Source organism: Lissotriton vulgaris, chromosome 2_1 (assembly GCF_964263255.1).
Source record: "Lissotriton vulgaris chromosome 2_1, aLisVul1.2, whole genome shotgun sequence".
Classification (NCBI taxonomy): domain Eukaryota; kingdom Metazoa; phylum Chordata; class Amphibia; order Caudata; family Salamandridae; genus Lissotriton; species Lissotriton vulgaris.
The window spans coordinates 1362027657-1362051506 of NC_141687.1; the positions used below are offsets into that span (position 1 = coordinate 1362027657).

General features: G+C 41.8%; 1 protein-coding gene across 1 annotated transcript in view; it reads left to right on the top strand.

Moving 5' to 3' along the window:
- Nucleotides 1–23850, top strand: part of LOC147732599 (contactin-associated protein-like 5) — an 864951-nt gene that overhangs the window by 814845 nt on the left and 26256 nt on the right. The window contains exon 20 of the mRNA XM_086954286.1: nucleotides 19702–19773. Coding sequence (XP_086810412.1) covers nucleotides 19702–19773 — 72 coding nt within the window. The remainder of the gene's footprint in view (nucleotides 1–19701; nucleotides 19774–23850) is intronic.

Here is a 23850-nt window from a genome sequence, read left to right on the forward strand (position 1 = left end):
AGAAGCATTCAGCGTGTGTGGAGCCTGCGATGATGCGTGGTCCGGGCTGATCGCGCTGGTTGCATTGTCTTTTGTCTAATGAGCTGTGCCTTAATAAGGCTACGTGGTGATGACTTGTGGTGCGCTGTGTTAGTGGCACCTGAAGCACTTAGCGTGTGCGCACCCTGCGATGATGCGTGGTCTCTCATTTGTGGTGATTATTTTTGCGGAAGCTATCGCTAGAAAACTGGCGGTGTCAATAGTTTTGACTGGGTTGAGAATGGGATGATAATTTAAAATCACTGTAAAAAAACATAGGTTTAATGAACTTTATAATTAGAAATTAGCATTTAAAAAACCTTTGATTTTCACACAAAAAACATAGGTTTCAGGGACGTTATAGTTAGAAATTGGCATTTAAAAAACCCTTAGTAATTCACTGAAAAAAACATAGGTTTCAGGGACGTTATAGTTAGTTGGACATTTCACTTGTACAAAACCTGAGAAATTCGGCCGTTATAGTTATTAGAGCTAGCTATAACTTGCGCCCCCGCAATGCACTGCTGATGACGTCACATAGTTCATCATTCATGACATGGTCAGTGACATCACTGATGATATCACTGATGTCATCTCAAATGACATCACAGATGCCATCACTGATTACATCATTCATATGATAATTGTATGCACCTCCTCACACCCTAATATAAGCTTTGATACACCCACTCAAAAATACAGACTACCATTTTTGAAACCGTAGACAAACCAATAGCACTTACTACATACCCACTGACTGATTGCTAAGTATACACACAGATCCATTCATTCACCCATACAGTCACTCATACATGCAGTGACTCATTAATACAGCATTATCATGTGCACTCATACACCTATACAGACATTCACACACTGCCACTCATCCATAGTTACATCCACTCACACATAAGCAGAAAGTCACCCACCCACACAAACACTCAGGCACTCATACAGATACTCATGCAACCAATAAATAACCCATATAGACACTCATGTAGGTACTCACCAAGCCATGCAGCAGCTTGCACAACAACAGACAGACCGATACAGACATTCATACAGTTTAGTCACTAACCCATGCATTCAGTAATACACAATTGATCACTCACTTATACAGTCAGTCACACACCTATTAAATCCTCCACCCAGACACTCATACACTTACTCATTCTCCAATACACATTGGCATTAGAATACATAAAACATACTTAAACTTTACAGAAACACACATTTACTGGATGATGTCATCAGTGATTTCATCGATGATTTCACTGACCATGTCATGAGTGATGTAATATCTGACATCAATAGCAGTGCATTGTGGGGCACAAGTTATAGCTAGCTCTATTAACTATAACGGCTGAATTCCTCTGGTTTTGTACGAGTGAAATGTTCAATAACTATAACGTTCCTGAAACCTATAGTTTTTTCAGTGAATTTCTAAGGTTTTTTAAATGCTAATTTCTAACTATAACGTTCCTTAAACCTATGTTTTTTCAGTGAATATATACTGCCCGGCTACAACTGGTGGACTACGACTTCGTGGGAGAGGTGCTGCTTGCTTAGGCAACACACTCTGGTTCGTGTTGGGAGCTCAGGTGGCAGAGTGAGGGACACGCCAAGCTGCAATTCCACCCTGCTGAAAGAACTTGGTGAGTACTGGTGTGACAGGAGCAGGCACCGCCCACATGGGACAGTACTGACGCCCAGGTGTCTGCTCCGCGAGAATCCACTTTCCTGGGTTTTCGCCTTCTCGTGCCCTGTCCCTTTGTAGCAAGGCAACCAGCATGAAAAGGAGGGTGGGAGAACCATCAGTGCTGAATCCTGGCAGCATTTGAGAACGTTTTTTATAAATGAAACACGTCATGCAAAATGCCGAAATAAAAGGATGTTGTGCAGCTTTTCCGGAGTCCCGTGGTGTTCCTCTTCTTGAGAGTTCGAGGAGACTCGTGCTGAAATATATATATATATATATATATATATATATATATATATATATATATATATATACTGTGAACTACAATAGTATTTCTACTATGTTCACTATTAGCCAGGTGACAGCCCATCACATGACCATCACAATGGACTTTCACATAGTTACTAACCAACGTATTCAGTAGTTTACACAACAAGAGACAGAGTGATGCAGATATTCACACAGTTTAATCACTATCCCATAGATTTAGTGAAACACTTTAAAATAGTCACTTAAACAGTCAATCACACTGCTAGTAAATCCTTCATCCAGACACTTATACTTACACTTATACTTCCACTCATTCTTCAATGCAGATTACTATATATATAATACATATTTAAATATTGAGGCACAAGATGGCTGCCAACACTTCCTGATTTGGAGTGTTGACAGCCAGTTGGAATACAAACGAGATCGGACGGTAGGAACCTGGAAGCTCTGGGGGTTTTTCTTTCTTCCTGAATACGACAATGTTGGCTTCATCCCAAGATTGTGGTGCCCCCCAGTTTGTTAGTGAAGTAGTGTGGCTCACTGGTTAGAGGCGGCAGACCCGAGAGCAGAGGACGGCCCGGGACCAGGGTTCGATTCCCGGCGCGGCAGGTTTCGGGACCAGGGTCAGCGGACTCGATAATTCTCTCGCCTCGGTGCCCACTCTGATCAGCGTTCACACTCGGCAACTCTGGGCATTAGCTTGCCTCATCTTCACTAACGGCCCCACCAGACCGCCGGGGATGCCTGGTCTCACCCTGGAGATACCCATTAAGGGACCATCTCTCAGGGAAGCCAGGAAGGGTTTCGCAGCGGTCGAAGCGCCTTGGGACCCTCCGGGTAAGTAGTGCGCTATATAAATGCCTATACATTTACATTTACATAAGTTGAACATCTCGAAAACTCAGATCCTGTGTACAAATAACATTATGGCTAATGACTCTAGAGTGGTTAGGGAAGCTGCTTATCTAGGAATTAAGATCCAGGCTTGTTTGAAAGAGCTGGTCGAGGTCAATTGGGGGTCTATTATCTGTAGTGTTGAACAATCTCTAGAGAGATGGGAGTGTTTACATCTCTCGTTGGTTGGCAGAGTTAACATCCTCAAAATTAATATACTCCCAGGGTTTTGTGATTATTTATGTCAGTTCCTCTGGAAGTATTGCACGGTCAATTACAACACTTAGAGGCATTGTGTGCTAAATTTCTTTGGGCTCCGGGAAAACCATGGAGATCCTTGTGTTTTATGACTCTTCCAAGAAAGAGGGGTGGGTGGTCTGTCCACGATTTCACATTTTACTATTACGCCTGCCTTCTATCTAATAAGCAGATATTATTGACAGGAGAAGAGGTGAGAAATTTGGCAGAGGCCCCTTAATATATTAGATGGTACTGGGAGCAGAGGTTAAGAACTGTTTGTTTAAAAAACTAGATGGTAGTTACTATCAAAGAAAGTGTTTCAAAATCTTAGGGGCAGTTTTTAAGGTGTGGAAAAAAATGTAAACATTTTTTTACTGGAGGGGTTAACTTTTTACACACCTACCAATGCCGCAGGGATAATCCTGTTGATTTTTTGGGACGATGTGGCAGCTAGCTGGAGAAGTAAAGGTATCTTACAAGTTGGGGACTTATATGAGGCAGGGAGCTATACTCTTCCTTCACGGACTTAGGGACTAAATATCATTTACCAAAGAATGTGTTTTTTAAATTCTTACAGATTCTGGACTTCCTGAGTAAACAGAACACTGTGCTGACACTGCACAAATTCATAGATGCTATTAAACTTCAGGAAAAAATAGGGGTTCTATAATAAAGCCTTGTAACCTCTAGGACAGATGATCTGGAGAAGCCTAATCTTAAATAGGCTAATGGTTTAAAACTATGTTCAATCTCTACCACACCCCAGCGAAGATGTTGAAAGGTGGGGGCAGGAATGACGGTAAATGTTTTCGGTGTGGTGTGGATAATGCCGATAGTCGCCATATTTTTTAATTTTTGTGCTAAACTGGCTCCATATATCGACCATATTGCAAAGTTTTTGACAGAGGTTACTAGTGTGGCCATTAAAACTTCGGCCTCTATGATGTTACTTGGGATCGGTGAAGATGTAGAGCAAGGGAGGCTCATGTTTAAGTATCAGTATTTGCTCTTTATGGCTGCAGCTGTAGCTTGTGTTGCTTCCTCATGGTTGCAGCCTGAAGCACCAACTTTTGAAATGTGGCGTGCCCGGATTTATAGTATATTTAATTTGGAGTTTAGTTTGTATTCAGTTAAAGGACCCAGGAAACGCAAATTGGGTATTCATGTTTGAAGGGCGATCTTTGATCATATGCACATGTGAATATGACTTTTGTTTAGTCATGTATATTTATCTGTTCATAGTGTGTGATATTTAAAGCATTTGTATATAGTGATGTTTTTGTTATTTTTGTTTTCCGATACTGTGGATTAGCATTAAAGAAATTAAAAAAATTGAAAAAGCCAGAGTAAACATAATAGGTTTTTAGAGAACATATAAGGAGTCTGGTCTTATACCAAAATGATAGGTACAGGGCTGGTTAATGTAAAGACTGTTATAAAAAACATATCTTAAAAACCAAGATGAAGGAAAGAAATGTTTGAAACATTTTTAAATACCTTGTGGGGAATATAGGTGTGCCCCATTTGAATCAGGGTGTAGATCGGTCTATTACAATCTAAATGAGGAGAAGGGGTCTTTTTAAAACAGAGCGGATGTGAGCATTTCAAGGGGCAGCACCGGTCTTTCCTTCTTGTTGAGAAGGCTTGTCTTACTTGAATCTACCTCTGAAAATAGGCCAAATGTTCCATCCTGAAAAAATATGAGGTGATGGGGAGAGGTGTTAATGGGTATATGGAAATAAAGAACAGCTGTGTTGACCATACCAAATCTTAAAAAGGTGTAATATGCATTTTAAATTTAGTCATGCCTGCCTAATTATTTTTTTTAAGTATTTTTACAAGATGTAATCATAGAATTAAAATGGGGCCTGTGCTGCCTAATAATGTGGGCAGTCTTTTGGGGAGCAAGAAATTGTTCTTCTCAAGAAAGGATTTATAGGGGTTTTATTTGGAACAGGTCAACCTCTACTCAACATATCTGACACAATATTACCTGGTCCTGCTTCATGAACAGTCTTATTTGGATTTCTGCGTACCTTTAGCTCCCACAGTTTTGTGTGCTATACTGGCAGCTATTCATATTCTGTCTATCGCCACGAATCCCTGTCCTATTTTCTTGTTCCATTCCCTGTATGTGCAACCCAGTGTGTATTGCAACTTAAATTCGAAGGAATGGAAAGAAATTGAAAAAATTGTGAACAAGTATGGGGTGCTTCACGGAAGTAACACCATGGGAGTCCACTGGTAGGTTCTCAGCAGTGGCCTAAGGTTCTCATCATCAGCACAACCATACCATAACAAAAAAATTGTGCTTAAGTTGTGAAAGAACAATAAAGCCAGTGGTGAAAATACTGGTGATGTGAGCGCTAGAATGTGTCTCCCTAGAGCTTGTAGGATCTGACCCCTAAATTAAAAACGAGCTAAACCTTCACTGGCTATTCCCCTTTTATTCTATGCCGTGGGCTTGCTCACATTAAAAGACACTCTGTTTCCTTCTGTCTCCATGGAGGGCCAACATGTTTCTTTGCCATATATATTTTTTAGCAATTTCTTCAGGGCGAGGGTCAGTTTTCACCACACTGCAATTTTTTCATGTGTAAGTGGTTACCGCTTTAATGCCCCACTTGGGCATACCGGTGACCCCCTTTCCTTTTTCACTCCAGCGGTATGATCCCAATGCTGCTTTACATCAGCCAGGTCTGTGGGAGTGCTGTCGTATCTCCCCAGCTCAAGAAAGTGTTGACAGCTCCCTTCTACATTTAAATCAAAGCCTGTCTGTCGGTTGTGTGGAGATGACATGGCCATTAACAATTGACTTGCTAATGTTGATGGCAATAATGCATACAAAAACCAATGAAAAGTTGTTTAACTCCGCCTATTCTCAAAAAGGTTTTTTGAGTGTCTGCCAGAAACGCAATCCTGAAAGAGTAGTTTAACAGTATTAAATGTTCTTGAAACACACCTTAGTAGGGGTGGGTTGCCTGGGAGGTGCGTTAATTGGCATACAAGGTAGTTATGGTTCCCCTTCCAGTATTCTAAGGTGGACAATCCACATGGACATTAGGAGGTAACATGTGTAAAAGTAGAGGAGATTGATTCCAGTCTGATAACTAGGATGGGAGTGACAAAGGGCTATTGATGTTCCTCAAAAAGTGTCTCTGTTGACTGAACTCACTAACCCGGTCTTAACCAGTTTGTTGTCTGGAATGACTAAGGTAGAGGATCAGTGATGTAAAGAATATCTGTGGACTTGACGTATTAGCCTAGTGCTGACCAGGGAATGTAATTCTTCTGACCTCTCAGAGGCTCTCAGAGGTTCTCAGGCGATAAATCCAGGATTGTTCCTTTTCAAAAAGGATGTGTTCTGCATTGGTGCTGGTATCATTCAGTGTCTCAAGGACCACCCATTTTATGTATGGTGTGATGTGATTTAATGATTACTAATTCGGATGGTGATATTTTTACATCTAATGTTACTCTGATGCTCTCCAATGCGTGTTTTGACTTTTCTACATATCATTCCTATGTATTGAAGTTTACAAGGACACATGATCACATATATGACATGGCTTGTATTGAAGTTTGTATGGCGTTTCATGGTCCAGTTGAAGTTTTCACTAAGTTCCAGGTTTTTTGTCACATTGATGTATGGGCAGACTGCATGAACCACAAGGACAGTGACCTATTATTGGTTGGACACCCCAAGTGGAACCACAGTAGTTTTTTGCTTGTAAGTGGTAGGAGGGAGAGTGTGGATCAGAAGATCCCGAATGTTTATGCATGTTTTGTGAATTAACCTGGGTATATCCATTTTAAGGAGTCCCATCTAAGAGAGACTGAAAATGTTGATATAGTGGGCAGGTCCACCAAAGAATCTAGTTTGTTTTTTGTTTTTATATATGTATAATCACTTCTTCTCTTGTCACATTGCACACGCACTTATCACATATGGAGCACCTGATTGTTTGATCATATGATGTATTGCTACTCAATGACTAGGAAATATATGAAATTCATCCAAAAACCGTGTTTCTTGGGCCAACAAGTTTGATATGTTTTTCACTTATGAATTAACTTCATGAACCTACTATTAATTGCATCAGATTGAAGATTCTCATTTCCGCGTTGGTGTCACATTTTATGGAGTTTAGACATTGCAAGGATGACTTATGGTGGCAAGTGATGAGCACCGTTTTCACCCCTGAAAGAGGAGGCAACATCGAATCCCTATTAAACAAGAAGAATTTACATTGAATTTTATGTTTGGATACTATACACACAGATCTAAATTGTGAAAAAGATTTGACATCCTTGATCTAAAATTAACTCTCCTCATACAGAAACCAAAGCTATATGGACTCTCAAATCTTGTTGCTCTAGTCTTTTCGGTTCTTTTCACAATGTACACATGTTTTTATTGTACTGTCTCACTTTTTTTTATTGTACTTTCCGAGTATTTTGGTGTAAGTGTACACATGCTGTTTTATTTTAAGTTTGTCAACATTTTTAACCATTCCTAAATGGTGCTTACTACTACTCCCTTTTCTTTCCCTTGTCCCAGATTGTCTTCAGTTTCTTTATTTCAGTTTTTTGTCCTTCCTCTCTTTCTATTGCCTACATTAACCTGCATGCTGCCCTCTAATAGTACCACTTGAGAACTCCTTGCCTCAAAAGGACTACATTCTGCCAGTCAGCGCTACCAGCGCATCTCCATTTTGGGGCTGATTTGAGCCCAGTGAAGGAATTCAGCACTCAACCTTGAGACCGGGACCCCACGTATGCTTCCCTTACGGGCTGATTGGAGTACCCATAGGTATCCAACATATTTCCAGCCCAGGTCAGTGCCTCTCATACTACTGTACACTCTCTCTTTCACCAGTATTACCCATTTTAAGGGTTTTAAGCAGCTCCCCTTTCCATTTCTTTTTGTGTAGGCCATTCTCGGCCATCCTGTTCTCAAGGCTTTTGACCAGGGACACCCTCCTTTAGCAACTGCATTACATTTCTTAATGTAAGTATGGTCTCATGACTATTGCCTATTACTCGTACTGGCTCACCTTTCTTGTTCTCACCATCACTCTGATCACCCTTTTTCTATCATTGTTTCAGCTCTCTCTTGGGCTTGTTGTACCCTCCTAAGTCCTGATGAGAATCCCGCCTTTTCTTGGGATCGAAATGCAGTCAACTTTAAAAACACAGACCCTATATGATTTTTGAGAACTTGCTGTAACTGGCCGGGCTGCTCTTGTGTTTGTTGAGACACTTGTTGATCATGATTTATTACTTGACCTTAAAAGACAGCGCAAAGCATGTTTGTGTTGCACCAATATTCACTGTGCCGCTATGTGTCTTGAAATTAATTTTCATGAACTCCTTTGAATACATTATATTCACTATTTAGTTCTTTGCATCTAAAACACTATTACTAGGGACCAGTGTGCTTTTGTTGAAATAATAAGAATAATTAAGCCATTTCTCTGTCTTATTGCAAGATAACCTCTATTGTTAGTTCACGTTAAATTGAAAATGAATCAGTTATACATAGTAATGTTGCCTGGTGGCTAAATCTGTATGTGCACATAGGCTTAGGAACAGTGAGAAAATGTGTGAGATTGTTAACATGGTTAGTGCTCTCATGCCTTTGGTCATTTACTGTCTTTTTTCTGCCATAGTGGGCCTTGCAAACATGAGTGTTGTCCCCTCATACCCCAAGGAACGAGTGTCATGGAACCTGCTGCACTATTGAGAGCTGCATTCCCTTATTCATCAGACTTCATATTCTGAAAAATAATTTTAACACATTTTAATTGCTCTCTATCTTGTAGCTGGAGATCACGCAGAGGCATGTGTACTCAATGAACATGGACATTGCTGTCATAAACCTTGAGTGCTTCCTGCAAACCCATAAAGGAGAATAATGTGCTCCCAAATCTAGCAATGCCCATGCAGGTAAGAGCGGTGAGGCTGAGGGGATAGGTGGCGGGGTATTTCGACAGACGATGACGAGGTAAAATTAAATATTTATTTAATTTTCCCTCGGGTTCATCTGTCGAATGCCCTTCCCGACCCGGTCCCACTGCCCCACTGCTCTTACCTGCACGGGCTGCGGCTGCCCAAATCAAACTGATCATCTCATATAAACTGTTTGATGTTGCAGTAGGTAGGGATTACATCATTTGGTCCCCTGAATAAGGAAAAGCAAAGTATCCCCTACACCAACGTTTTTACCCATAGACATTTATTAACAGGAAAGTTTGATCATGATTTCTGGTGCTTTTGCTTTAATGGGGGGTGGATTGGATTTATTTCTGACAGGTGATATCCTAGCTCTGGAGAGGTTAATGACTGGCACAAGTTTCTGGTAAGCTTTAATAGGCCATTGGAATTGTACAGAGAGCATTTGCAAAATCTTTAGAGGTTCTGATCTGCAGTAATTTGATGGACTTTGCCACGGCTGTACAATTATATGGGCTCTCCGTGCCAGTGGAATCAAGCTATCCTGGCTGAAGAGGGGTGAAACCCCGAAACCGGTCTTAGAATACTTGTTTCTGGTCCAGGGAGGACCTGGCTTGGCAGTTCGGGCTGGACTGTTCCCATGAGGCACAGGGTCAAGACTGATTTGCATATGGGCAGATCTAAACTGGGGTGGTATGGTGAGCAAAAGAATGATGGATGAAACCCAAATCTCTTGACTGGGGGTGAATGTTTTGATTTGTTCTGCATTCTGTCCTACAATTGTGTGTCTTTTGCTGTACAACTATATTGCATTGACTGGGCCACTCCAGCTACCAATTTCTATCTCATGTCTGAACTTTATTCAAGCATTTTGTAGGGGAAGAAAATAGAACAGCTGAAGTAATGTGCCTATAGAAGCAGAATTTATCTAATCACAAAAACCATAAGATGTGCTATAGAATCGAAGAGTGATTAATTCAACCTAATTTTCTGTCTAATACTGGGGATTAGAAAACATCAAGTTACATGAACAAAATAACAATAAAAGTGGGATGGGGAATTAGAGATGCCGACTCTGCTCTTCAATTGGATATCTGGTTGCTATTCCCTTTTAAGAACACATACAGCTTTGAGAGGAGGATGGGGGAAATAATTAAAAAGCTTCTGGATGGGTTATCAGCATGCATCTCTAAGAAACGCTGGATGTTTCCTAACATAACACAAATAACGTTTGTCGGTTATGAGTGTTACACTTGACAAGAAGGCAGATATCTGCATAAAAGTAACGATTTTCAAGAAACTTTTCATCACAAAATCCAAACTTTCATCATCTCGTTCATGTAGAATTGAATTTGTGCACCTTTTTGTTCTGACGGTCCACTGCTTGATTCCTGTAGATTGCACAGTGAATATTACCAATGTCTCTCACATCCAGTTTCACAGTTGATGCAAAACATTTCTTTTTGAATGAACTCTCCTGCAAGAGAAAGTTAAGTAGTCAGGTAGGCTTAAAGGAAACAGGAAATTATATAAACTGTGATTAGTCCAATAAACTGGATCAACATGAGATTATGCTCATGTAATAAGAATTAGGCGCATGTGTAGGGAAGACAACTGAAGTATGTGACACAGCTGGTCGTATTTCTAGTCACACAATTATCTATCCTAACCTACACTTGAATATAGTTTTTTATTTACTTAATTTTTTCAGCTAACAACCTTATAATATTTTAATAACATGCAATGTAAAAACTCAATAAAAAAATATGCACAGCAATTTATTAACCAATTCATCGAAAACATTAAAATGCAAGAACTGGGAGATGCTAAGAGTATTTCCATCAAAGGCATACAACCTAAAAAACATATATATTCTTCTAATGCAATAAAGTGCGAGTGCAGTGGATCAATAAAAGTGTGCATTACCATCGAAGGCAACATACAAAGAGAGAAAAACGTGAGCGTCACCGTCAGTTAAAAAGCATGGGAACATTTAGGAGTAATCTTCTTTTCAGGTGTAAGCATTCTGCCAACTCACCCAAGGAGAAAAAGTGCATAAACATGGTACAGAGTTGTGCAATTTATGCAAAAGCTAGTAGCGTGTTCCAATATGGGAGGCACATAGGCTCGTGGAGCCTATCTACTTAAGCATATACCTAGTGTAGAAGGCAACTCTCTCAGGCAAGGCCACGTAAACCCTAAATATAACGATACAGAGGTGACCATGTACATTTCATCTGGTTTAGTACATAGCGCATTGCTGGTTTAATATATCTAACTAATCCCACAATATGTAAAAAGGGAGAAGTTCCACCTCCACAGTGCGCCATCTTATTTTTCCGAACCAGAATAAAATGGGTTAAATTGTCCAGACCACCGAAGCTCCAATCACAGCGGTCGTATCTACCATTGAGTATATGTATGCATATCAGAAAATCCCTGGTTGGGAATTTTAGGTACAATGTTCGCTTCAATTCAGGGTACAGCACATCCAAATATTCTCAGCACGGGAGGCCGTAGATGTTGCTGAAATAATTGCTTGTGATAGAAACTGGCTACAATTCCTGGCATTTTTTTATCTGCATGTATTCATGACAACGTTCTTTAATCAAACCTGCAGTAATCTGTCTGATTCTACCAGGTGCTTCCCACAGGGACACCATCCGTAGCCCATTTGAAACAAATTGTACATGGGACAACCATGTATGGGCCTGATAATTGCCACTGGCTGTAACTTTTTCTAGGGTTTCAAGGTAAACTGTGGCCTTAGGATTTCTTACCAGTCTAACCCAGTAGAGAATTCGCCTGAAGGGGATCATTTCTGATAAAGGTGTAAAGTTTAGCTCTGCATACAGCGCAGCTAGAGGGGTGCCTGCACCAATCCCCAATAAAGTTCATAGAAAGTTTTTCTCAGCTATTTGAAGAGGGCAAACATTCACAAACCCCCATAGTTCTGCACCATACAGTGCAGTCGTCATTGAATGCTTTAGCTTAAAACAGGGAGAGGGCATCAATACCATACTCTCTGTTTTGCTACCATTAATGGTCAATGACTTCTTGTCGCAATACTCCACAACGCGTGTTAGTAACCTATGGCCAGCGTTTTCTGTTTGTGCCATCAGTACTGCATCATCACCATATAATAATATTAGCACCCCCTTCCCAGTAGGGATATCTATGGGTTCTGTCATCAAAAAATCAGCTGCATTGTTTAAAAATAAGCTAAATAGAAAGGGATGGGCCCAGACACTTTTTTGTCCAGGAAGTGTACAGTACACTCCCCACCCGGACCATACCGTGCTTTGGCTGTGTTACTAGTTTGTAAGGCCATTACTAACAATGAGTCAGCACCCAGGTCAACCAGGGATCTCCACAGCCTCTCTCCGTTGACTAAATCAAAAGCTGCTTTCAGGTCCACAAATATTAAGTACAGCAATGACTTCCTCACCACCGTAAACCTGTAGGAGATCATATATAACCTGAGACACTAGCCAATGGTCTTGATACAAGGCTTAAATCCAGATTGCATATCCATCATAATATAGTAAGCATCAACCCACCCCTGGAGGCAGTTTCCCTGTGCCAACCAGGAGGGAGATCGGATGGTAATTGAATGGGCCCAGAGCAAATGGTCTTTCAGGCTGGCAGAGGGACTGTAGGGTTAGATCTTTATAGGTTTCTATAGTGGCTAATCCAAACAGATGGCTCAATGTGAGTTTCTATATTGTTCACTCACCCCTTCTCCACCTATGATACCATTTCCCAGAATGTTTTGGAGTTTTTTTCCTGTGCATCCTCCTTCAATTTCTCCCAAACGGTCAATTGGTGCAGAATTTTCCTTGTTCTCAGAAGGCATTTGTATTCACCCCTATACTCTTGGAATAACGATTTGCTTTGTTGGCTATGATGGCATTGTGCTAGGTCAGTTGAAATAACTCCCTTCATTCTAAGACATTCCTCGTCATACCAAGTAACTCATGTGCTCCTCTTCCTACCATCCAACAAAGCAGCTGCGGGACCAGTGGGCTTAGACCAAAAGACCTTCAGCTCCTTTGCCATCTCATTGTAGGCTGCTAGAATTACACCTTTGTCATCGTAAGGGGAGTTGAAAATTGCAGAACCATACTTGATCATTATGCTCTCTAGCAAGGGGAATCTTGTGCATATTTCTCTCTGCTCCACCTTATCCTTTTTCTGCTATCGGATGAAACAAGCACATGCCTGTAACTCCTCCCCACTGAACAATTTACATCAGGTCCCCACCTCAGGCATGAGTCCAAGCAAAGTACCACAGGATCATGATCACTCTCCACTCTCTTGAAAACAGTCATATTCCTCACAAATTTCCAACCCTCTTTTCAATTAGGATATAGCCAATTATTGATGAACTTCTCCCATTATTAAAAGTTGCCCTAGCAGTGCTATCTGAGGGGGTACGACCATTGATAGAGCGCAGATGGTAATTTATCAGAAGCTCAGACACTGCTCCTCTCTTGGTGTATTTAAAACTGTTCATAGATGACTTGAGAATAGCTAAACTACGGTCTTCCAATATGACTTCAGCGTTGATGATAGCATCGGATGGTTGTGTGTTAAAATCTCCACAAATCACTAACATATACTTCGCCCCTTTCCCTCCCCAATTCACTTCCGAATAGCCTTGACCGCCCCAATACTATTGACGCAAGATACAAAATTCCTTAAGATCACCTTTACCTCTAGAGACCACCCGGGTGGAATATAACCTCACAATGTCAATCACCCCACCTTCTGGGCCTGTAAGTTAACTTCTCACATGTGGGACATTAAAGGACAGTTTAGCTGCCCCAAATTGTTTTATCCTGAATTCCAGCTTAAACAACACCGAAACAGTAAGCCTCCCCCCCACCCTCCCCAAGGTGTCTACCCTGACTGCTGCTTTCTAGAATCCCATTGACGCTAATTCCCCCAAGGGCCCATGTTTCTTGTGCGCAGCATATGTCATATTGTGCAACAGACTTCAGCCAGTCCTCATCCTTTATTTTTCTACCAAAGCCTGCTATGTTCCATGATGAAACGTACAAATAGTCATTGCTAAACTTGTTCATAATACTGTCCCTGAATGGTGGGGTACGACGCAAAGTAGCAGACTCAGGGATAGCTCTTCCACACTCAATCAGAGTCATATTTAGTGTAATTTCTAGATTTAGTTGTCATCTCCCGCGCTATCCGTGTCTAATCGGTGTGGTCAGTCTTGGTTATTTGTTCCCAGGATTTAAGAGCCTAATTGACCTCAAATTGTTACTATGTTCGGTGGTTCACTCTTCCATACCCTTGCAGATGGTTTATAATTTGAGGGGCACTTGGTGCCGGGGAAAGGAATTTGGGGCCAAAGTTGATCTGATGGGTAGATGACTTTTCTGTATAAGCTTGGGCAGTGCAAGAGATCCAGCCCCATGATGCAAAAATCATCTATATGGCTAAAAACCAATATAGCAATAATGTGAAGTGCAATTTTGACCCTGGAGGAGTAGCCACCATACCCACTTAGACGTGGCTCGGGTAGCTGATTAATCAATTTCATTTACCTAATGTCACTAGACAGGACCACTCTTAGTTCTGGAATAGCGTAGAAGAGGGCTAGCAATCTTGCTCTATTTAGGAATTTTGTTTAGCTGATGTCTGGGAAAAAGTCATTAAATTCAAGGCAACATTCATTCATTTCTCTGTTGGCTTTAATGGCTCAGGCTGTCAAAGAAACATTTTTCCCATCAGTTGGACCTCCATCGTTTACTCCTGGCCTTGCAAAAATCTTGGCCAGGGGATTATAGCTGGACATTGGCCTTGCATCCCCAGTGCAACCAACTCCTGGACTCCCCGGCTGATCAATAGCCAAGCTTTGCACTGGGGGTGCTGGGGTTCCAGGGCTAATGACCCTACCCTGTTGGGGCCCCTCAACAGCTCCTTTTGGAGACCGATAGCTCCATTTAAATTTCTGTACCCACTTGGGTAGTGCAGGGTGCTTTTTTGCTTGCAATATAATGGTTGGTCCTTGGTCACCTTCATTCTGTGTTTGCTTGTCTGCTCCCAGGTTAGTAATAATAATGCATTACTTGCATCATTTGCTCCTCCAAAGGGACAGGCAGAAATTGGTTCTTGGATAGGTGCACTCCCCGTAGTTTCTCTTCCTACCAGGCTGTCGCTTGAGGCCTGAACTATCTTACGCCCCTTAGTATTGGAGAAAAGCCACTTTAGTGAGTAGACAGGGAAGGCAAGATCAGTCCTTTTCTTTCTTTTGGATTTACCCTCTGCCCCTATTTGCTGGTTTCGTTGGGAGGCTAGGGCTTGTATCAATCAAAATTTGTGGATCGGGACTCTCTGGGGTTCATTGCACTTGGCCGAGCTTCCCACTGCAGTTCCTCCTGGCACAGTCGCTCTATCCTCCACAACAAGAGCGAAGGTGGATTCTCTTCTTTGGCTCCTCTGGGCATTAATGGGGCCATTAGGGGTAGTATTAATTTTTGGTTCCTCTTTTGATTTACCTATCAAAAGGACATGCTGCTTGGTTATGTCTTTACATGCTGGGCTACTTTCAGCCATTCTTCCAGGTTGAGTCTTGGAGATTTCCTTTTGGTCTATCAAATTTCCAGTCAGACTTGGGAAATCCATCTGTGATGCTTCGTCATGGATCTTAGCCAACCTTTAGGTTATCAAATGTTCTATCACACTTGGAAAGCCCACCTGCGAGGCGTTGTCATTTTTCCTACCCACAGGAATGAGGGCATGTAGAATCAGGGTAAATAGTGATTCCTTTATGGTCAGACCCCACTAGGGTCTTCTCTAAGAGTGAGGCGATTGAAGATAAAACCCTATTGAGGGCATTAATTTCTTCAGAGATTATAAAGCCTTGTGCATCCTCCAGGTTGATCAAGATACTTCCAGAACCCTGGTTTACAAGGATGCTCTGAAAGATTGAATCATCAACATGGGACCCCCTGTAGAGGCTCTGCTGCTTTCCTCTGGGTGGACCCCCATCTCCGCCTCTGCCTCCATAGTATTGTATAAGATGATAATTGGACATAAATGTTTTCTGACCCCCCACAAGTTTGCGTTGTCTCACACACATTGGCTTTTGTTGGCACATTGGGCAGAGTGTGTTCCAGAAACATCAAAGAGCTGGTACTCAGGGACTCGCTACCAGAAGGTTTGTCTTCCAGCGGGTCTATTAGAACTGCAGATCTTTGGGTTGCTACCTCCCGTGCAAGGTATTTTAATAGCCCAATGGATGGGGGTTCATATCTTCCCTGAACTTTTCTGACAATACCTGAGATTTGATCAGTGGTGGCGGAGCCCCTGGGCTTTGCATACTGTTCGGTGTTCCTTTCCTTGCATCACCTGGGTTGTATTTAGTGTGCTCCTGCCCCAATGACCGAGCATTAAGCCTGCTTAGGGCAGCTTTCCCATTCTCAGATTTAGACTCAGGGGGACCCCCTTTAACAGTCTAATTTTCATTGTCAGGTTTTTCAGCACTAGTAAGAGCCTGCTCAATTTTAAGAGGGGTTCCCCCAGCACTATCAATGTATCCCGCTGGTTGTCCTTTGCCGTCTCCTGGCTCACCTCTGTTCTGGCAACATACATAATTTCAGTTTGTTTATTGATCTTATGGTAGAAGCTTTTAATAAGCATTATGGTGTGTCTGCCCCAGGTTCTATCCATATTTGAGGGGGAGATAGATTGTGATTGTATCTCAGCAGGACTTACCTAAAGGATCACAGTTGTGGGGGCCAATGCACTAGCGATCCCCCTTCATATGCTATCCTTCCCCTTTGGGGAAATTGAGAGTACATTGTTGAAAACTCTTAGTGAGCACTCCAGAACCAACTATTTGGGGCGTCTGTTATGCCCAGATCATGATGCTATAAATCAACATGCACAAAGTTCTTTTTACTATGGTTGGCTTTCACTGTCAGATGCAGTGGCTCTGTTGGAGGGGACATAATAAAGAGGCGAGGGGCACTGTGTTCTGTTCCTCTCACCCTTACCAGCATTCCAGCTACCAGCATTCCAGCTACATTTCCACTAGTAATTGACACTAATGAAGGATAAAAAATATGTTATTGCTTTCAAGAAACTGCTGCCACTGCTTTACCAAGCTGGAGCTGGACTATGTGTATTTCAGCATTTAATTAGCGAGTCTGCACCATTGCCTGGTCAGTTTTACACTTTCATTTGTGCTACCTGAGGCACCACAAAATATGTTAAGTCAATTCAAAGGTTGTTCCGGTACTGATCAATTAGTGCAAATTAAATTTAGCATTTTGTCACTCAGTGAAAATGGAATAAAAAACTACTCGGTCACCAGTGCGCTTGTGCTATGTTCCCTGTTGCAGTGCACATCCTATCTGGCTCCAGAAAATCCTTCTTATGTTCTTTAAAATATAAGATGGTCATCACTGTCTATGGCACAATTTTTGGTTGTGCACAGAAAAGTCAATTATGTCACCATCAGAAATTTAAAAAATTAAATATGGGGAGTTGCATGTCTGACAGAAACCCAGAATCACACCAAATTCGACAGAAAGCTAGGTCTTGATTGAGACAGTGTTTTTTTTGTGTAAATCCATTCAGTAGTTTTTGAGAAGTTAAATTTAAAAATGTATGCATATTTCAGGCTGCAGACCCAACAAATCAAAAAAATGAATCTTATTGATTGCAGACATTTTCTTTTTTTTTAAAGGACAGGCCTTTACACTTTTCAATTTGAAGCCCCCCAAGGATCGACCAAGGGCAGGGGGTTTGCTCAATGTCTATTTTTTGGGAGAGGGGTGTGATGCCCCTGTTCTCCAAGCCGGTCCTCAAAGCCCACCCTCAAGCCTGATATCTTTTTCTATTCAGAGGGAGGCATGTGGCTGAGACTGGTGTCTGTTTTATGGGGAAGAGAACCTCTGACCAACTTGAAGGCCCCTGGTACCCTCCTCTTCCAGGGCTGATGTATTTTTATGGGAAGGGGTCATGCAGCTCCCATCCTCAAGCCTTTTGAAGGCCCTGGGGACCCCATCCCCAAGGGCTGATGCCTTTTGACTAGAGAGGGTGTGTTGGGGCCTCCCTTCTAATCCTTTTAAGGCCCTGAGGATCCCATCTCCCATGAACCAGATTCCAGTGTCTCAGAGACCTAATTCCCCTGTGACACTGCAGATTGCTATCACCTGGCTGGAGCGAGAAGAAAAGCTTCTCCCAGCCAGGCTGGTGCAAAATAATGGAGCCGACTCCCACCAACACCCAGGTTAGGTGCTGGCAGGGGAGCAAGTGGGGCTGTGGAGGCCACATAAGCCTTTGGCCTCCTGTCACAGCCCCCAATGACCAGCAGAGTTGTGGGAGGCCTGGATCTGACTGGCCACCCATATAAATAAGGAAAAAAGGAAAGCATTTAACAGCTCCTGCCCGTACACCAAGATGGGTTCAGTCTGTGGAGCTGGCAGGGCTGTGAGTCCTTAGGGTTTCCTCCACAGCCCCCAATAAACTTGTAACCTGTGGGTGTCCCAGGTGGGACACCTCAAACAAAATGTACAAAATATGGAAAGTAATAATAAATAAGCATCCGGAGCCCCTCATTTATTCTTCACTGCCCCAAGGCAAAGAGCGCCCCTTAATTCCCTGCAAGGGATTTTTATTGATTTATTTTATCCTGCTGGTGTCCCTAAAAGGGGCAGTGGCGCACCAACTAGTTTTTAAAATACTGGCAGGAGCTGCAGGAAGCACAGCAGCCCCTCAAGTAATATTTTTAAAAAATTGCAGTAAGTCTCTTGGGTCATTGAATCCTTGATCTTGGCAGAGCTTACCAATATTTTGAATGCACTCCATGTTGGAGCTGTTATGCTCTTTAGCGGGAGAGCAGGGACAACTTCCGGCTGGCTGTATGCCTGCATTATGTGGCCTGAAACATGTAAAAACAAAATGTATTATTATTATTATTATTGTTATTATTATTATTATTATTATTAATAATAATAATAATATTAATAACTTACAAGGCGCTTAGCTACCTCAATACATGTTATGGTTGCTTTAAAAATGCTTTATTAAAAATATGCTGTGACTATCAATATTATTAAACACTGCAATGTGTGTATTAATAAAATATAAATTTGATTATAGTTATTGGTGAGTTTTTTACAAAGTCAATCAATCGGCTTTATATATGTTGATGTGCTCACCTCCTAATTAAGTTATTAGGTCATACTTTTATATTTTGGTGTTCTGACCCTTGGACAAAGGCAGTAGGTCTGCCTTATGTAAAATAACATCCCTTTATATTGTTACATACATTTACAAAAAGCTGAAATTCACAGAAAAAAAGGTTAAAGTGACATTATAGGTGAAACATAAAATTTTAAACCACTCATATTCACAACTTAACTGAAGTAACTATAACTCACACCCTTTCCATGCACTTCTTATGAACTCACATATTTCATCACTAATGGCATGTTCTGTGACATAATTGATAACATCAATGATGGCTTCTGAAATTACATCATTTATGACAACACTGTACGTAAATTATTTTTATTTCATTAAAGTGTTTTGCAAACATGAGACTGAATAATTTGGCCAACTAAATTGTATTCTTTTGTGGTTTGCAGATCCCTTTGGGAATCCAGATGAACATGAACAACTCACAAATGTAGTAAGGAATGACTCGGCTGTCATTGGAGGTAATTGCATGTCCTAAAATAGTAATATCCCATTGGATTCATTATTGATTTGTTTTAGCTTCATTGGGCAGAAACACAGAGGTGAATACAGAAGTAAGAGCTTCTATAATGGATTATTTTGAAATTAAGCACAATTACAAATGCTGATCATAATAATAGCCTAATCGTAGCTGCGTCTATTCATAATAAAAAATAAATTGGTTCTTTATAAGAAGTTTAGTAGTTTTGCTCTTCACAAGCACTGTAATTAACACACAGTAGGGGCATATTTCCAAGCCCCTATCACCACCTTTGTGATGGCGATAGGGGCCTGACCTTATTTACAAGGCAGCGTTAATCCACTTAACGTGACTTAACGCTGCCTTGTAAATAAGGCACACTTTCATGCTATGTTTAGCATGAAAGGGGAGGGCAATGGGTGTTGAAGTGGGTGGTCCACCGCAACACCCATTGATTTCAATGCTGCCCCCCCTATTTACCAGGGCAGAATAAAAAGGTGGCTGCACCAAAAATAAAACAAGGGAAAACCTGGTTTTAATCAGGCGAACCGAGGACACATGCTGTATTTCTTTTTGTTTTTGCTGTTTCCATGTGTTTTGCCTTGTGCAGCACACATGGAAACAGCAACTTGCCTATGATTGTTTATGTGTAGGAAGGGGGAACTTCCTACACATAAACAATCTTCCCCTCAACACAGGCACCCTTGCACTATGGTGCAAGGCTGCCTGCATTGGTGCTAGGCAGCTAAGGTTAGCGCCAGCACAGGAGGACACGCAGGGCTGCACCATCTTCTAGTAAATATGGTGCAGCCCTGCGTTTCTAAAGTGACAAAGCCTTCTTGGCTTAACGACATTCTTCACCACTTTATTGTAAATATGCCCCTTCAGTGTTACACAATAATCCTCTTTATTTCATCCCAGACACATGACATACTGAGTTGACTCTGCCAGAGGGGAAATTATGCCTTGTAGGTCACACCAGATTTCAGTGCCAAATGCTTAACTCACTGAGTCACCATTGAATTGCCTATGCTTTCTCTCATTATTGCTGATACCTCTCTGGAACATTAGATGAGAAAAATGTTCTACTGTTCCTTTGTAATCACTGTTAAAATGATATGATATTAAGCCTACTGTGCACATAGAAACAATGATGAAGAGGCTAGCAAGTTTTTTCCCAATTGAAAGAAAACAGAGGAACTCACATAGTATTCTTAATAACCCTTGGGATTACAAATCTATTTGGTAAACAAAACATTAATACAGTTCATTGGCCATTTGTGTCTCCTCTTTGGAGTGGTTTAGAGCTGAGGGTATATGGGGGTGATTTGGTGATCCATGCTAGAAGGTTTATGCAGTTTATTTAGTTGTCCAGAAGAGATGGAATGTGCAGGTGACTGGGATGATTGAGGCGAGAAGATATACAGAGGTCACTGAGTGTTAAAGGTGCAACAGTATATAGAGGTGATCATACGGTTGAAAAGAGGGGATATATAAGTAGACCATTGAGTGATACTAGCGAGAGGTTAAATGGAAATGAGTGAATGGTACAGGAGAGAGGGTAGAAGGAGTCTATTGATTGGTTCCGGAAAGAGGTTAAATGGAGGAGATTTGAGTGGTCAAAGAGAGAGGTTTAAATGAAGGTGATTGAGTGGCCCAGAGAAATGGTTTATGAAGGTGATTGATGAGTGTGGAGTTGAGCAGAGAATGGGGTCTGATGACTTCCAGGTGTCCATAGAGATGGGGTTTGCCATCAAGGGTGAATAAGTTTGATTTCATCTCTTACACAGTTAGCATTGCAAGAAGTTAAATTCCAGATCTATACTTTGATGCTTCATTTCATATAATTGAACAACGTTTTTTAGAAAAAAATACTATATATATTTATATATATATGTCTATATACGAGTTTATATAGGTATATTATCTACTGGCGGTCACCAGTAGATAGTTATAGTTAGGACCTATTATCCATAGGAAAATCACAACATTCTATTGCCAATATCTTTGGCGTCGATTGATGAATCTTCTTAAAATGTTCCAAACTTTTGGCCAGCTTAGTTCCGCTCCTTACCTGAAAGTTTGGGGGTGATGGGTGAAGCGGGGGCTGAGAAAAAAGGGGGGGGTCCCAAAACGTGTTTTCCCCATGCAATTTCCCATAGGACCTTTAGCCACGGCTACAGCTTGAACGGCTGAACGGAATTACACCAAATTTGGCAGAGAGGTAGTCCTAAGTTCCGACTTGTGCCTTTGTCATATCTGGTGTCAATCTGTTCAGTAGTTTCTTCGAAAATTACGGTTAAAGTCATTTATATGTCTATGGGCGTGGAGGATCCGCGGATTGTGCGAGGATTGGCCTCGTAGGATAAGCACACCGTCCCGATCACACGGTCAATTTTAATTGGCTGTCAAGCGGTTGTAAACATACAAAATCAGGAACTGTTGACAGCAATTTTGTGCCTTCCGAAGAAGCGAGGCTGAGGAAGTCATTGAAATATGTGTGCAACGTGTAAAAAGGGGGCAGGGTAGACACACCCTGACCCCCTAGGTCTGCACAGGGGGTCGCAGAAGGACCTCTAGGGCAAAAAAAAAGATTTTTTTTTTTAAATCACGGGGTGCGTGTAGGATCCGCGTCAATTGATGAATCTTCTTGAAATTTTCCAAACTTTTGGTTATCTCAGTTCTGCTCCTTCACTGAAAGTTTGGAGGTGAATGATGAAGCGGGGGCCGAGAAAAAAGGGGGTCCCAAAACGTGTTTTCCCTATGCAATTTCTCATTGGACCTTTAGCCATGGCTACAGCTCGAACGGCTGAATGGAATCATCAGGGAACAGGGATGAGCCTCACTTCCTACGCAGATGATACTCAATTGGTCCTCGCCGTTAAGAATGACGGGCCCAAAATAGCCAGAAATTTCAATCAGGGCATGTTGGCAATTGGGAGCTGGATGGCTTCTAATTGCCTGAAATTAAACTCCGATAAATCGGAAGTTGTAATTTTTGGCAACTTATCCCCGGAGTGGTCCCCCCTTTGGTGGCCATCATCTATGGGCCAGCCCCCGGACCCGATCAGCAAGGTGAGGAACTTAGGAGTCTTGTTTGACGATCGCTTGAACTTTCTACCACACGCAAATCAGATTTCCTCCTCAGCCTTCCACAAACTACGGCTCATCAAGAAAATACTGCCTTTCCTACCTGAGAGTGCCGGCAAACCTTTGGTGAGCTCCCTAGTTTTGTCTACACTAGACTATTGTAATGCCCTGTTTTTAGGTGCCCAGGAGAGAGTGCTACAGAAAATGCAGTCTATTCAGAATGCAGCCGCCAGGCTCCTAGGGCGCATTCCCAAACACCAACCAGTGTCACCCATCATAAGACCGCTTCACTGGTTACCGGTCAGAAAGAGAATCAAATTCAAGTCTCTTTGCCTGGTATACAAGGCTCTACATAATGTTGGACCTGCATTTTTCACCCAAAACCTTATTCCCTACTGTCCCTCCAGAACGTTACGCTCATCCAGCTCACATGAACTGGTGGTACCCCGCACCAAATCTGTCACATGGGGAGACAGAAGATTCCTTGTAGCTGCACCGAAACTCTGGAACACCCTGCCACACTCAATCAAAACCAGCTCCTCCCTTTGGTCTTTCCGTAAGCAACTTAAGACCTGGCTTTTTAATCAATGAACTCCAGCCCTCCTTGTTGGTTAAACACTGCAGTAACTTCAGCGCCGAGATGCCCAAGGGCCTTCGTTTGCGCTTTATAAGTGTTTTTATAAATAAATAAATATAAATAAATAAATTACACCAAATTTGGCAGAGAGGTAGTCCTCAGTTTCGACTCAGTTCTGACTTGTGTCTTTGGCATATCTGGTTGTTTCAATCTGTTCAGTAGTTTCTTTGAAAATTACTGTTAAAGTTATTTATATATCTATGGACACAGAGGATCGCGGATTGTGCGAGGATTGGCCTCGTAGGATCAGCTTACAGTCCTGATCATGCGCTCAATTCTAATTGTCCGTCAAGCTGTTGTAAACATTCAAAATCAGGAACTGTTGGCAGCCATTTTGTTCCTCGGCAGAAG